This window comes from Atractosteus spatula, chromosome 11 (assembly GCF_055471065.1).
Source record: "Atractosteus spatula isolate fAtrSpa1 chromosome 11, fAtrSpa1.hap1, whole genome shotgun sequence".
Classification (NCBI taxonomy): domain Eukaryota; kingdom Metazoa; phylum Chordata; class Actinopteri; order Semionotiformes; family Lepisosteidae; genus Atractosteus; species Atractosteus spatula.
The window spans coordinates 9,096,118-9,113,089 of NC_142716.1; the positions used below are offsets into that span (position 1 = coordinate 9,096,118).

General features: G+C 34.5%; 1 protein-coding gene across 2 annotated transcripts in view; it reads left to right on the forward strand.

Annotated features, from left to right (window-relative positions):
* LOC148823476 (dihydropyrimidine dehydrogenase [NADP(+)]-like) overlaps positions 1 to 16,521 on the forward strand; it is a 196,243-nt gene extending 179,722 nt beyond the window's left edge. For both annotated transcript variants that reach the window (XM_088927918.1, XM_088927919.1), the window contains 3 exons: positions 12,103 to 12,252; positions 13,073 to 13,213; positions 15,431 to 16,521. In XM_088927918.1, the coding sequence (XP_088784044.1) occupies positions 12,103 to 12,252; positions 13,073 to 13,213; positions 15,431 to 15,601 (462 nt within the window). In that variant the 3' untranslated portion in view covers positions 15,602 to 16,521. The remainder of the gene's footprint in view (positions 1 to 12,102; positions 12,253 to 13,072; positions 13,214 to 15,430) is intronic.
* The last annotated feature ends 451 nt before the right edge of the window (positions 16,522 to 16,972 follow it).

A 16,972-nucleotide genomic window follows, 5' to 3' on the forward strand; every position in this document is an offset into this window, starting at 1 on the left:
AATACATTGACTATAACGTCCAGTCTCATACAATCACCAACATTTATAAACACTCGAATGATAAGTTAATATTCAATTACTTGCATTACCTGATCTTTATAAAACATATACTTGTTCTGGAATGAGCTTAATTCTCCAGTATTCACATGTGTACATTGAATGTATACTCATTGAAATTGAGAATGCTTGGTCAGGCAGGAGTTCTGATGAGTGTTTAAAAATCCCATGTGGCAAGGAACACTGGACCTGTGTCAGTGCTTGTGTAGTCTGTATCCACTGACAGCCTAGAGGTTCCTTTCTTAGCATCACTCTGAAGTTGGGTCCCTATGGAAGATGTATACAGTCTGAGGATTTAGGAGCTGGCCCTAGTGAGATTAGATGGGGAGAAATTATAAAAGGTCTGTCGGTGATATTCAGAGGTGTCAACAAAGGTCCAGCTGTGCTATTCTGTAGATCAGTAGCTCATCACAAAATTCTTCTTGCAGAATTAAATTCTTAGGCAGAATTCATGTTTAAGAAGTTCACTCAGCCCAGCTGTTATTTTTTACTGAGTTCGTGTGCAGCTGTGGTCTGGAGAACAGAAGCCACAGTCTTGTGTTTAGTTGATAATAATAATAAACTTTATTTCATATACGGTAGCACCTTTAAAGTTGGCTTCTCAAAGCACTTTAAAGAATGACAACAACAACAATAAATGAAAACACAAGATATGCATGATGAGAATACACAATTAGAGGAGACAGTATGTGGTGGTACTGAATACAGTAGGAGCAGAGGGGTAAAGAACAGTACCAGTTAAGTAAAGGCTCTTCTAAAGAAAAAGGTTTTGAGTCTGGATTTGGGGTTTAGAGAAGGTGACTCTCTTATATCTTTAGGGATAGAGTTCCAGAGCTTTGGGGCATAACAGGAGACGTCCCTGTCACCCATAGAGTGTAGATGGGCTGGGGGGAGAGACAGGAGACCAAAACTAGAAGACCAAAGGTTGCAAGGTGAGGAGTAGGGCGATAATAGCTCAGACAGGTACTGAGGTGCCAAGCCATGCAGAACCTGGCTGTCAAGTTATCAGGATTTCAGGAAAGCATCACGTACAGCAGTGCAGACACTTTCAGGTTGTGTCATCACAGATGTTGATTAATCATGACATCATGAGGTGTGATGACATCCCCACATGGCCTGTGCCTTATTGGTGGATCACCCTGACCATGGCAATGGATTTGAGATCTCCAACTGGGGATTGAGGCCAGACATGGTTGTTCTATAATTATTGTAATGCTAAATCATGCTACTAGTTGAAATAAATGAGGGTCAACGAAAGCACATAAGCAAAAGAATGTTATTTATAGCCATGGTGATCCTATGCCTGTAATGCTGTGACCCATAATACATTTATTCCATGCAATAGAGCCAAAATGGAAGCTAATTTAGAAACTGTAAAGCATAATGTATACTCAAGGAAAACTTGACAGGTCTGCTTCAACTCAAAGGAAATTTATTCTGTCAAACATCTCCTCAAACTATATTTCAGTAGGAACATTTTACCAGGGAAAACAGATCAATTTTGGATTTGAGTGTGCAGTTAGCAAGATATAACTAGTGTCAAAATGGGCTCCAAATTATAGATGTATATAGTGTAGTATTCTCTCTTCCTACAATGTTTTTGGCATATTTTTTATTTCAGATGTGAAATGACAAGAATTTTGAATTACAAAGGTAAATCCTCATTCCTATCAAGACATACCTGTATACTGTAAGTTTAAGTTCTGAAGTTAAGAAGTTGTTTTCTTGAGGTTTTTTTTCCTTAACAACTAAATGGAATGGAGAATGAGTGCTAATTCCTAGTTTTGTGACGATGACAGCAGGTTTTATCAGAAATATAAATGCTTATTACTTAGATTTGGTGCATTAGTTCTCTTTAATGGGAATCACATTTACCTTGAACATGCTTTTTGTGGTGGCTACAATAAAGTACGGGAATATCACTCCATAATAAGCCCCCCCACCCCCAAAAAGAAGAATCCATAATTATTGTACATTAGACAATTCACTTTTTCCCTTGTCAAATTGTAGTCTTAGCTTTATTTTTCACATAGAAGTTCCGAAAACTACATTAGATCTGCTGCATTTACAGTATTTACAGGTAATGATACAGGGCTTGCAGTAAATAGAAAGCTGACTGCAGTGGTGGATACTGTTGATGGCAACAGACAATCTCTCATCAAAACAGTTCTCATCATGGTAGCATGCTAATATTATAATAGTAAAAATCACTGTATTCAAATAGCCAAATATTTTGGATTTTAGAGTGTCCAGTTCTGTGGACCTGCAATATCAGGGGCTGCTAAGTTAGCATGGCAGTAGTGCTCCACTGTCCCACCTTTGTTTTGACCTCTCAAGAGTTTTTCAACTAACTAGTGTTGAGATCATTTGGAATAAGAATACCAGCACCCTGTAGCTTGCAAACACCACAGCTGGCTGTTCCAGTCCTAACTAAACCAAGTAATTTACTAAATTGATCAAAACTGATGTGATTCGTCTATTTACCAAGTAATAATTAATGGGGAGCTTTAAGACCTGCTGGGCTGTAGTTTCAGGACCAGGATTGGCCTCTTTTGACATGTAAATCCATTTTAGTCATTATTCACATTCTGTATTGTTGTGGTGTATCAGCCATTCAGCCTATATACATATATACATATGTACCATATTCAAACAGAGATTGACATACAGCAAAATGCTGCTCAGTGCCAATGGCCTTATAACTTGGGCCTTCTCTGTCTTGAATTTGTCCTGTAAAAACACAGACCTCTGCCATTAATGGTGTCTCCTGCTCAGTAAGACCTCTTAGTGGGACCAATGTAGTGGTAAATTACAGTACTTTCTTCATACCTGTATATCCTGAATGTAATCACCTACAGTACAGTACATGTAATTTATTTTTATAGTTACAAAAATACAAACCCCCCACTTATATTTGAGATAGCTGAGTTCTTCTGCTAAATATAATCCTGAACATTTTCTAAAAAAATAATTTTTGTTTATTCTTAATGTTTTTAAGTCAAGCTGTAAGTATTAATGTCAAACATTCCTTATGGTCAGGTGAATATGCATGCATCTGAAAAACACACATTGCAAACAAACCTGAAGTACTGTAATCTTATTTTCTTGGTTTTACTGTAAGTAGTTTTTTTCAAGCCATTGGTTTAAACATTTAACTATGGAGTGTAATATTAAAGGTAATTTTGTCAAAATTTAAGGATGCTTCTTGTATCCAGCAGTTTTGACAGTTCCTTTTTTTGTTAATTGCGACTCTCTTATTTACAAAAGACAACTGACAATAGTTGTGTTTTGGATGACATTTCATTTCATTAGCAGTGGTTGTCTCTGCTTGCTCAGGACATATGCTTGGCAGTTTATGCATGCCACCCAATACCTCTCATTAAAATAGCTACAGTTCACCAGTTTCGGTAGCTTCAAATGAACTCCGAATGAATTATTATACAACAAATAGGCTGCTATCATGCAGAACATAAGACAAGCAAAAGGCAGCTTTGGCTTAATGAGGCTAAGTGAGTGTCTTCCCAGCACTGTGGCCACATGACAGTCTTTGAGCAAAGGTTTTTTTTTTCCCCTTCATCGGTAAACCCTTTGCTTCTGGTTTATGTTTATGCACCTCCAAGGCTAATATACATTTTAATGCACTGCAATGAGAAGAAAAAAAAATCAGCCATTAGATTAGAACATGTGCGCTTCCTGTTAAGTTAATGACAGCTGAACACAGAGATAAATTTAGTTTTTCATATTTAATTATGGCACACTGCAGTACTTTAGTGAGGATAAATTGCACAATTATTATGCTTCAGCTTTTTTTTCCTTTTGGCTCACAGCCTGATATCTTTTCTTATTAGCATTGTGTATTTCAGATGGCAATAAACCTTATTATGTTTATTATAAAGATAGGTACTGTGAAAAAGGATGTGTTTGGTTGTGGTTGTGTATCTGATCATACTTTTGGGCACAATATTTCAATATATTTATGTGATGTTGTTTTCAGTAAATCTTTTCTCTGTTCCCTGTTTCATCATTGCATTGCCAGAGTTTTAAGTGACACTTTCATACATATACAGTATGTATTCCCTGCCATTGAAGAAAATGAAGAATATTTAGAAGGAATACATTATAACACATCTTTGATTGACATTGCTGACATCAACATGCGTTAAAGGTTGTGTACAAAGAATAATGAAGGTTATAGACAGAACAAATCTCATTTCTCCTGGGCAATAGTAAATCTATAGAATCCACTCAACAGCATTTTTTATCTGAATTTAATAGTTAGGTTTCATTCTAAATAAAAAAGTCATGGGTGTGATTAATTTATATTGTACTACTAGGGTCTTTGGAGAATTTGTCAGTAAACTTTAATTTAAGGAAATTTTAAATTTAGGTAAATCTAAATTTGCATTTACAATTTGCAACTCTTTTGATCGGGGTTAGCAAATGCCATTTATAAAGGATTTATAAATTATGTATATTGATAAGTATGGAAAAACTGACATAAATGATAAAAGCCAGCCTCTACTGAGGATTAATTACATGTTAGTAACAAAATTCTAATTTTTGTCATACTCTGAACCATACCACTAACCCTCAACCTTCTTAAAGACGTAATATTTTTGTAACAGTTTAATGGAGTGTTTATAAACTGTTATAACTCAGCCCTAAATTAAAACATAAATCAAAGCTTAATTTAAAAACCCAAGTACTTTTTGCCAGTGGAAACTTGCTTCCATTAGAAGGAGGCCAGCCATGGTGTACTGTGTTTGTAAAGTTTAGATTTTTTCCAAGCCATGCAGTAAGTAATGATTTAAAGTGTTGTTTGATGTTTCAGTTTTGAATGTTAAAAAAATGTCCAGTACCTTTATATTTGATGCCTTAATCAATATATATATATATGCATATCTTTGTCCGACATCACTAGTTGTGAATGGGACATATTTACTTGAATAGAATCTCTTTACTTTTTGTACCAGGATTCAGTGATGTGCATGATGTGCGAACATCCCCACAGAGATTGTAACTCCTGAAAAACAGACAAGATGAGGATATTTCCACAATATAAATGACTTTTTTGTCATCTAGAATGCACCTTCTTTTAAAAAAAATCTACTTTTACATTGTGTCCAGTTTCATTTTGGCAGAATCGGGAACAGTAAATAAAAACAGAATGGGAGTCAATGGGAAGTCCCCGCAAAACAAACGTGTGTGTTTGTGTGGTAGTGGTGGGGAGGTTGGAAACAAAAATCTGTTCCAGACACCTGTTTACATAAAGAATGCTTTTAAGAGTGCCAGTTTATTAACAGCCTACCAGCCATCTGCATTTAAACTCACTCTACATAAGCCAGAAAATCTCTGTTGTGAACAGCTGTGCTTAGAATCTGCATTCTTATGTATGAAGAACAAGCTAGAAAATACATTTTTTGTGGATGATTCCTGAATTATTACAAATTGTTTTATATCATCCATCCTTGTTATTAAAGAGACTCATATAAGAACTGGACTGGCATACCAGCACTTTTGCTGACACTTAATATGAGAACTTGGCTGTTACATCACACCATGAAGCAAATTACTAAACTGTATTTGAAGAAGCCTTTCTAAAAAGTCCATTGTTTGTTAGCCTGAATTTAGGGACTCCCCTTGAAAAAAAAATATGCAGTAATATTTGGTTTAGAAAAGCGTTGCATTTTCTTACAACTTAAAGATAAGAAAAATGACTGTAAGAAAAAAAAAACAGGAACAGAAAATAAATATTGTGCTCAGCTTCCTTAGGTACTTATTAACTGAAAATATATTATCTCCAGTAGACTCTTTTACTCCAGCAGACTACCATTTACATAAACTGAAGTTGAGTCCTTTACTTGCTTGTCTACCAAACTGAAGACAAACTGCCTGCCAGTTTTTTAATTCTCTTTTCATGTTCATGGAAACAGTGAGTGGAATGCTTTCACTCTAAACTGTCATGAATATGGTAATCTGATGAAATCACTACAAGCAGGTACTCCAGTTAAGCACATGCTAGGAGAAAGAAATGCCCAGGTCTTCTCTAGCTGTGTGGATTCACTACCTGACAGAATACCAGCTGTGCGTGAAGATAATGGTGTGATTGGGTGAGCCTTTTGTTGTGTCACTTCTTAGAGAATTGTAACAACTAGTGAAGAGACATTAATTCTATATTCATGTGGATTTGTGTGATAATGAATATTATCAGTACTACTGCCACTGGGCAAACCTTACCCATTTGAACACAGTGTGTTAGCATTTGCATGTGCAGTGCATCCTGGACTGCTTCAACTGAACTCACCATTGGAACACATTAAAAAAAGGTGTGTGAAGAGAATTTACATTCACCTAATCCACTGTGTCAGTATGAATCTTGATGCTTGTATTCCCCTGTGAAGGGATGTATTATCAAAGAACTTTTTCCTTTTTAAATTGCAGGACAAGCAAGTACATCTCAATATCAAATGTCTGCTATTTTCACTTTGATTTTTAAAGTAGATTACAACAAAAATTTGCATTCCTGCACACTGTTATCGGTTGCACTCCTTGCAATCATACCCTTCAATCATAAAGCTACAGAAAGTAATATTAAATTCAATGAAATTTAAATACCCTTTTTATTTCTATATTTTGACTCAAAAAACATGTTTTCATAACATCTTTAATTCTTTCATATGCATAACAAAATATGATGCTTTGTTTTCCTATATAAACATAAAGTAAATGTTAGGCACTATATGAATGTGTTGTTCAATCTTCCCGACTCCCACATCCAAAGGCATATGACTATTCTAAGTACTTTCTGCTACTACATTTACTATTGTTGAGAGTGAAATTAATAATAGCAATCTCTGTTCTAATCACACAATGTAAAAAGACCAGAATCAAAAGCTGATTCTCAAATATAATTATTACTGCTCCCTATTACTCCGGAAATTGTCTAATCAGTTTAAAATTTATTATATTAATATTGTTTTTCTTGATTTTAATGCTCTGATATTTTTTTAAACTATGATAAAAACTCTAAAACATCATTATAAGATTAAGTAACGTTTTAATTAACAGTTCTTTTGACAGCCATCATTTCCACGTGACGTTCAGTTGCTGTATGGGAAAATCTATGCTTAACATTTTCTTCCTCATTTAATAATGTAATTTTACTGAAATCAAAGTATTTAAAAATAGATGGCCAAACTGATTGTTTAATATAGTTCTACCCAAATATTTTACTTATTCATAACCGCTCGACTATCTTTGACCTAGCAGAGTAATAAATTGTAGCCCACATTTTCTCTTTTTTTTAACCTGTGGTCCCAAACCCTTTATGGTTTAAGGCTGTAACTGTTGATTCATTACGCTGTCAGCCACCGCCTGCTAGTGTTGTGCTTTGTTCAAGATGGAAAGGGGTTTTAGTGGTAGATGCGTACTATCTTTAGATGGTTAGGATTTAGTTCCACTGGGAACAAATATATCAATGATGAGTCCCTAAGCAAACCATTAGAAAAAAATAACCACCACTGCCAGAGATCTGTACATCTGTCATGACGACGGTTTTGATGGCCCTGAATGAAAACAACATTCTTTTTCTTTGCGTTCTTTCAGAAATACATTGCTAGGGCTCCAGACAATATAAACACAACTAGACTGGTTTTCTTTGCAGGAGAATGGAAGCTAAGAACTAAGAGTAGAAGGGAAAGTAGTAGACAAAACTTCTAGGCAAAATAGGTTTTCTAATGTATTCAGTAAACAGTCAAAGAATAGGTATAAATGGCATTATAATTATTCACATTTATATGAAACACTAAGACGTACATTAACATGAATTATTCAATTCTAGTGCAGCCTGCTATACTAGTTCGTGAAATGCAAACTCAAGACTAGCTTGTTCAAAAACATAAGAACAATTGCACCTATTTTCACTAACACATAATTATAATGTAATTGAGCAGCTTTGATCCTATGTGATTAAATGGCTGTTATTTTTGCTATTGTCCAACAAAATGTGTGATTCATATCACATTAAATATTTAATGTTTGGATTATAGTCATTTCAGACATTTACACTTATTAAATGCCAAATAAATGCTATTAATGGCTCATCAGAACATCCGTCTTCAATTATTTATATTTGTCTTACATTTCTAATGTACATATGCACACTAGATAACATATGAAGTCTGGTAATTGGATGTTATTGGTTAGTTAGAGAATGAAAGTACTGATTGCAAAACTGTATGTTTTATTTCATTATGTGTAGCTAAAATAAGACCATCTACCTGTGACCTGGACCCTCTTCTACTCCCATACTCAGACTTCACTCCTCAGATCTTTCTCCATTTGTTACTAACTTCATTAATGAATCTCTGAAATCTGATCTTGTTCCTGCTGGCTTAAGGTCTACTGATTTCACACCTGTGTTAAAAAAAACCTGACCAGGACACCAAAGTACTTAACAACTACCATTCTGTTTCCAATTTGCCTTTTCTTGCAGAATGTCTGGAACAGGTGGTGGCAGCTCAATTACAATCTCATCTTATACTTGAGGAGCTCTTCTAACAAATTTCAGTCAGTGATAGACAGAGACATAGTACCAAAACAGTCCTTGGTCAGTTAAGATTTTTTTTCCTCCTGGATGCAGCTTTTCATACTGTCAGTCTCTGCATCTTACTGGACCATATGGAAAATTATCTAACAATTAGCGGTTCTTCCACTTATTAGTTTGGCTTCTATTAGGCTACTGGGAGCCAATTCATGAATCTTTGTTGTTTTCAATCAGATGCTGTTCCACTCACTCAAGGTGTTCCACAAGTGTCTGTGCTGGGACCTTTACTTTTAATTATATCACGTTGCCTCTTGATGACATAATTTCCCATAAGACACAAGAGACTTGTGTTTTAGTGAAATGCTGTTCATATTTAGATATACTGCAGCCCAAATCAACCCAACTGCTGTTGTAGCTTTTGTTTGATTTGTGATTATATCAATGCTTTATTTCTTGATATATATTCTAAGATGCTAAATAGGCTTCAGTGTGTCCAGAATTTTGTTGATTGTATGATAATTAAAATTACTCTGCATCTGCATATTACTCCAGTCATTTATAATTTGTACCATCTATACAAATATAAATCTATAACACAGTGAAATTTAGGGTGGCTTAAAGTTGTACTTCTTATGACTAAAATACTAAATGCTCTATTTCCAGGTTATTTTATCATATTGCTTAATTCAAAATCTGCAAAATAGGCATTCTTACTCTGGCAAATTAGAGTAAGAATGCCTTGTTGTCCAGATATTACTTACACAATGGGTGACAGAGCCTTTTTGTGTTCACACAAAATCGGTGAAACCCATGAACAAAAACCCAAATTCATTAGAAATACTCTGTGATTGTTGATATTTCCAAACTTCATTTAGAAGCGATTGTTCACTAACATATATTTTTTTCTAATGTATATTGAGTAACATATTTTACGATGGATTCACTCTGTACATTTGCTGATCATTTTTCCACTTTTGTTTTTTTCTGTTGTGTACAGTATGACTTTTGTGCTATTATAGAGCGTTTTGAGTTTCTTGAAAAACATTCATGAATAAAACTGTATTAATATTATTTAAAAAAAACATTTTATGAGGTAAAAATCACTTAAAGCTGATGTGTTTTGAAATGGGATTTTCAGAGTTTATTATTTCACTTTCATCTTGTCTGCGTTTGAGTTAGACCATGTATTGTGATATCATTCAATATATCTGTAAAAATATTCATAAAACAGCATGGCTTAAGATATTAGTGTTCCAATAAATAGGAATTACTTTCAGTTTGTTTGCCCGGATATATCACTTCTCATAATGTGGTATTTAACACCTTATTTGCTATAAGTAACACTATCTACTAAGAAAAGCTGCTTTCTTTTCAACTGAATATACCAAACAATGGAGTTACAATATAATTGGATCCTGAAAACCATCTACTGTATGTTGAAGCTTTGTAACTTGAAGCTGATTTTCCCACATGAAATTTGTCCCATAGAATCATTACAAATGGAAGACTTGATACTTTATTTTTGCCACGATACATTATGATAGACAAATGTTAAAGCTTTCAAAAAACACAAACGTCCTCTTTAAGAGCAATGGCATCTTCACCTAAGATCTGGATGGGATGTAAACTGGTCTCAACATCATTAATCAGCACCAAACTTAATTAAAAAGCTCAGCATTTCTTTAGATCATCATAAATACTTCTAGCCTTTTCCTAAGTTATGCCTAAACTCATTGGAGTGTGTTTAAGACATAATTAAGATCCTCCAGCATTTAAGAAACTTTTATCCTTTTCTTAACCCAAACTTAGGTTATATATGCTGCCTAGTTATCACAATTGACTGCCCTAAAAGCAGACAAAACTTTAAGATGTCCCTGAATTTTTAGCCTGTATTTCATGATAATTATTTCAATTTTTGTTTCCATATTTATTCCATACTTCATTACATTACATTCTACATTTTATTGAAGACAGATCCCTTGCATCAGATTTACTCTTACTTGCACTTGTGAAGATTCAATACTTTTGAAGTAAAGTCTCCACAAAGATTTACCCAATACAAAATGGTATCAGAAGAGAAACTAAGTGTCTTGAGTCAGGGAAGTGGGCAGAATGATGTCATGCATATGACTGTTTGAACTCATTTGATGATTTAAAGCTTACATTGGAAAATAATTTTGAAATGTCTAACTGCTGTATATATCATAACCCAAATAGCATTAAGTTGAGAACGTGCATGTACTCCATTTCAATTATAATTTCAATCATTTTAATAATGAAAGTTAATGAACTGTAAATATAATATAAATAAAATGTAATTAAATAGTTTAATTAATACTTTTGCCATTCAATATTTCCAGTGTATAACCAAAGTATTGTTGCAGGATTTTTGTTTTACCAGATGGCTTGTAATACATTCCACAAGTCCAAGAGTTGTGGATTACCCTTATTTTCTGACTCTGGGCAATCACATATGGCCTTAATTGGATTCTTGTTAGGAGTGTATGGTGGTTGTCCAAGAATTTTTGGCATACCCTCTCCCACCTTTGTTAGTAAATAACTTTAAAATATTTTATCAGTGTGTTTTGGATGGTTATTTTGCTGTTAAGATTAAATTAATTATATCCAAATTAACTCAAATATGTGCACACCACTGTACATCTACATGCTTTAATAGCTCTGACCTTGTTGGGAATAACTTGGATTTGATTTCCTATATAAAGTGCAGTTTCACTCCTAAATTGTAATTAGTGAGGGGAACCTAAGAATGACTCATATTAGAAATGCCAGGTCTGATTGGGCATCACATCAACATTTTATTATAGTTTAATGATGAAAATACATTTTAGCAAAAGGCTAGTAAGTGCAGTGTGGGGTATTCGAAGGGAACTTTGCTGCTTATAATGCTATGTAGGGAGATAAAGTGTTCACAGGAAAATAATAAACATTGCATTACTACATTAACATAATCAAATTTTATATGTTCTTTTCTAAATGATTAATTGTTAGAGATGCAGATGGCTGCCTATTTCTAAACAGTGACTAGAGGCTTGTTTTTTCATGATTTGTTTAGCAGTGAAGGTTTTGCTGCCAGATAAATGTGTCTCGGATACAGAAACAATCAGAAGATATTTTAATCTACCACAAATAGCTGAGTAATAAAAGTTTCACAGGCCTTCAGAAAATTAGTTTCTGATTTTCTACACCAAGTCAGCAAATTGTCTTATAGAAATGTTGTTGTTTTTTAATCAATGTCGTTAGACTGAATTTTTTCATCATATTCATGCCTGGTCAGAAATCTCATTTTGGGGTTTATAAGAAAGGGAAGTACCCTAGTAATGTTAATTTGGCTTTACCTAGTCGAAAACCATTGCTAATGGCCAGAAAAAGACATTTCCTACTGAACGACAAAGAGGTCTTTGATTTAAAGTTCAATGCGGAATAGGTATACAAAGTGATACAAAGTCGGGTTTCTAAATACATATACATTTCTTTTACAGAAGCTGCCCTGTTTTGGCCCATATCTTGAGGAGAGAAAGATGATGTTAGCTGAGCAGAAGCTGAAGATGAAAATGGCTAGTGAAAGTACTGGTCAACAATCCAATCCAAAGCAACCATATACACCCAAAAAGCCTATTCCTGCTGTCAAGGTAAAAATAACCTTTATGCACACTAGCCAGCAGCCATATCACCCTGCAACTCACAACTGGTAATCCACTGAGGTATGAGCCTGGCCAGTATGTGGATAGGAGACCTCCTGGGAAAACCTAAGCTTGCTGCTGGAAAAGGTATTAGAGGGGCCAGTAGGGAGTGCTCATCCTGCAGTCAGTGTGGGTCTTAATGCCCCAGTAATGGGAACACATTACTGTAAAAAGGCACCAAAAAGGATGAGATGTAAAACCGAGGTCCTGACCATCTGTGGTCAATAAAAATCCCAGGGTGTTTCTTGAAAAGAGTAGGGATGTTATCCCTGTATCCTAGCCAAATTTCCCATTGGCCTTTAACAATCATGGCCTAATAATCCCAATCTATGATTGGCTTCATTACTCTGCTCTCCTCCCCACTGATAGCTGATGTGGGGTGAGTGTACTGGTGCACTATGGCTGCCGTCGCATCATCCAGATGGGTGCTGCACATTGGTGGTGGTGGAGGGGAGCCCCCATTACCTGTAAAGTGCTTTGAGTGGAGTGTCCAGAAACGTGCTACTTGTATATAATTGTAAGGAATTATTATTAATTATTACTACATTTCAAAATGAAATTTTATACAGAATAGTCTCAAAATATGTTATACAATAAGCTTCTTTATTAAGTATCATACTGTGTGAATGAACTGTACCCTCAGGTCCAAGTAGTCCACAGTAGTACAATATCAATATCAATATAGTAGTCTTATCTACCTATGTGCCTGTTTCCAAGCCTTTTTTCCCCAAACATAGGCATACTAAAACATCTTTACTGGTGTATTTAGGATGTGATTGCAAGAGCACTGAAACACATTGGGACTTTTGGAGAACTGAACATCAAGGAGCAAGTGGTGGCACTGATTGATGAAGAGATGTGCATTAACTGTGGGAAATGCTACATGACCTGCAATGACTCTGGCTACCAGGTATGAACAACGTTGTAATTAAACAAATGCCAGACTGAATTTTACCAATAGTGGCATTCCGACCAATAGGACCTTTCTATTATCAGTGTAAATTAATGCTCGCAACTCACACTTGTACTGCAGATTACACTAGATTGTTTGACTCTGCCTATAAAATCTTGGTATATTGCCATCATATGACTTTTGCACCAAAGCCAGCAAAAGACATTCATGTCAGGATGTCTTGAAAACCCAGGTGTGATTATGGGATTGTGAATACGCAAAAGCTGTTTTTCCCAGGCAAGGGAGTTGCATCTTAATAATAATTTTACAGGCTAGAAATAGAATGTTTTTAATATAATCAACAAAAAATTACAGATGTAGCATATTTAACCCCTTTGTACCACAAGGCCCTGATTCTTTTGCAAGCACTATAAAACATGAGAAAAATCATGTTTATTAAATGGTTCCCTATAATAAGGAACCAATGCATGTAAAATATATAGTACATGGGAAAATCAGCATGAATTCAATATTGCTGGCAATTGACACCCGACGTGTAGCATACAGTACAGTAAGTCTTCATGTGACCCCCCTAATCAGCATCTAAGCAAATAGTGTTTTTCTAACAATCTACAAACCACATGTAATTAAAATGCAAAAATATATTTGGAGTTTTTTTTGCAGAAAATTAAACAATACATTACATGAGGTACCATGCTGCCTGGCATCTCTGACAATGTGCTGCAAGATTTTTTTCACCATCAGACCTTTGAGCCCAAACTTTGTTAACTTATTGGACAGAAATAATTTGCCAGGTTTCCTTAAGTTGATATACAGTTTATAATATGTTAGAAATGGGAGGGTGTTATGCTGCTGTTTGGGAATGACGTTTAGAAACCAGCATTCTGGTTTTCAGTGGAGGATAATTTATCACACCTGCTGCAGTATTCATAGGCTGTGTCCTGCAATTTTGTTTCAAATTTCCATTTGAAACACAGACTGAACAAACCTCACTAAATTAGCAAAAGTATCCTTGCACAAATAAATTGAACCACTTTATGATTAATTAATTTGAAACAATAGCAAAAGTATCAAAAGACAACAAAGACAAGTCTTCTTCTAGCCATTATAAATTAGTACTACTACAGATCATGTATTTTTATATGCATTGGTTTACAAATAAATAGACACAATTAGACATGATAAGTGTCTGCCAGACTTTAATTGTATTTATTATGAAGTTGTTGCAAGAACAGATCTACAATGTATGTTGAGAAGATGTATTTTTTTAAATACATTGATCTGGATTTTCTTGCATTGTAAATTAAATAATTAATCACCAAAAAACAGTAAATAAATAAACAGTAAAATCCAAAATTGTAAAGAACTGTTTCTTTGAATTAAATTGTGATAACATTTGAGTCTCTGATTATACACTATTAAACGGTCTGTGATATGTAGTTTGTTTTTATACAATGAAACTCAATACAATGACATTATTTACAAACTGTTTATCTCAAGAATGGTAAATTATTATATTAAAATTTTCCTCATAATTTATCATGAATTAATGAAAATGTGGACAAGTCCTATCAAACCTATAATTATTTATTGTGAGGGTTATTTATTATTAATGGTTTTTCAAAGAGGAAAACATTAATCATTATATGAAGTCATTATTAAATATTTGCCTCTATAAGCAATTTAAAATGGAATCCTTGTCAGTAATAAGAATAAAAGCAAATAAATTTAGTTATGAAATAATTGACCTATAACCCAAAAGGGAATGTATGGTTACACATTCACAGAATAATTTCTGTCTTGAATTTGAATCACTTCCTATATTACATTTTCTTGGAATATAACTAGGTTTTGGTTGCACTCCTAGAACCTCATAATAAACCATGATTGTCAAACCATTATAAAATCAAAGAAGTAAAATCCAGACCAAAAAAACTATTTGAAATATTATTTAATATTTCAGATGTTTAAAAAATAATCCGCATTTATAATGCATAATGATTCCTAGGAAAATTTACCTGTGAAGTGTGATTTTATTATAGTTGGCACTCCAGTTTTTTTCCCGTTTGTAAAGAATTCCAGCTGCATGACATTCATTTCTGATTAGCTGCAGAAACACAATGATATACATTTTTTTCCTAATCCTAGCAGAAAGTCCTCCTATGGAGGGCAACCTAATAATTCTAATCTAATAGCCTTTGCTTCCTTTTGCAGGCTATTAAGTTTGACCCTGAAACCCACCTGCCTACAGTTACTGACAGCTGCACCGGTTGCACTCTGTGCCTTAGTGTATGCCCCATAATCGACTGCATCAGAATGGTTACCAGGACAACACCTCATGTGCCAAAGAGAGGCCTGCCTCAAGCTGTTGATCCGGTTTGCTAAAGAAGCCTGGGTTCGCCTATTGAAAAAGGACCTAACCTCTACTTCACAGCATTGATTCACTTTATAATTGCAGTGTGAAAAATTACCTTTATTATAAAAACGAATAATTAGTTGGAGAAATAATTACCTTATATTCCCAAGCCAATTATCCAGAAATAATTGTACGGACACAAATAGTTGCATTATTTCTAAACAATAGCCTGCAATATTTTTTTTTGTCAGTGCTGTAGTAATGAAACTGAAGGGGAGTTTGAAAATAATAGATGTTTATGTACTGTAGATCTTATATCAAGGACTAATGCAACATTTCTAAACAGGACAGGATGACAGTTTTTACAGTTCTATCATCAGTTTACAGCTGGAGGTGAACAGCCAAGTGAGATATTTCAATTTTTTTTTTGTTTGCAAAATAATTAGACAAGGAATTATCAAAGATGAAGAGATGTTTCTTTGTTTTTCATAAACTGAAAATTACAGAAGCTCTTTCAAATTAAACCCCATGGGATATATAATGCTAAATTTAATTATGGGATTATGTCATAGTATGTTATTATTTGAAATAATTTTATAGTTTTGCTTCAGGTCATATCTACAAATTAGAACTGGGCAAGTTTCAGTCAAATGTCCATAATACAAGTGACAATTTTGAACTCACTTACCAGTGTACCTGGTTTTGTATTCAATTGTCCAATTCTCTTCCCTTTTTATGGCAATATTATAGCTTCTTCATTGTGAGTTTTTCATGTATGGATATTTTGAGGCATTAATATGAGGTATTGATAGCGATAACAGAAAACATCAACTCACCTTAATGAGCTGTTCAGCTAATCCAAACTGTGTCACTTACTACTTCAGAGCAATGAGCTGATGTGCCTTACTGTATGTTACAATTATATCAGAAGTAATAAAAGTTTGAACTCTAACTTGTTTGTGTTTTCATTTGCAAAATTTAAATAAATTAAAGCAGTCAGAACAAGGGCAGTGGTTAGCATTGTTGCCTCACAGTGTTGTGGTCCTGGGTTCAATTCTCCTTCTGTACTGTACATGTGAGTTTCCTCCCCCAGTCCACAGATATACTGGTAGATTAATTGGTTTCTGGAAATTGGCCCTGGTGTGCGAGTGTGTCTGTGTGTGTATCCTGTAATAGGCTAATGTCCTGCCCAGGATGTATCCTGCCTTCTTCCTCTTTCTTGCTCGGATAGGCTGCTTTTTGGTGAAGAAGATAAGGCAGTCTTGGCAAATAAAGATAATCTGTGACTGTTTCCAGTGCACTAAACATCAGTGCCAGCTGTGTTTGTTTCTGACCTAGTAAAGGTCAGTTAATGGATGTAACCGATCCAATTAGTACCATTTTCGACACGAGGAGTAAGA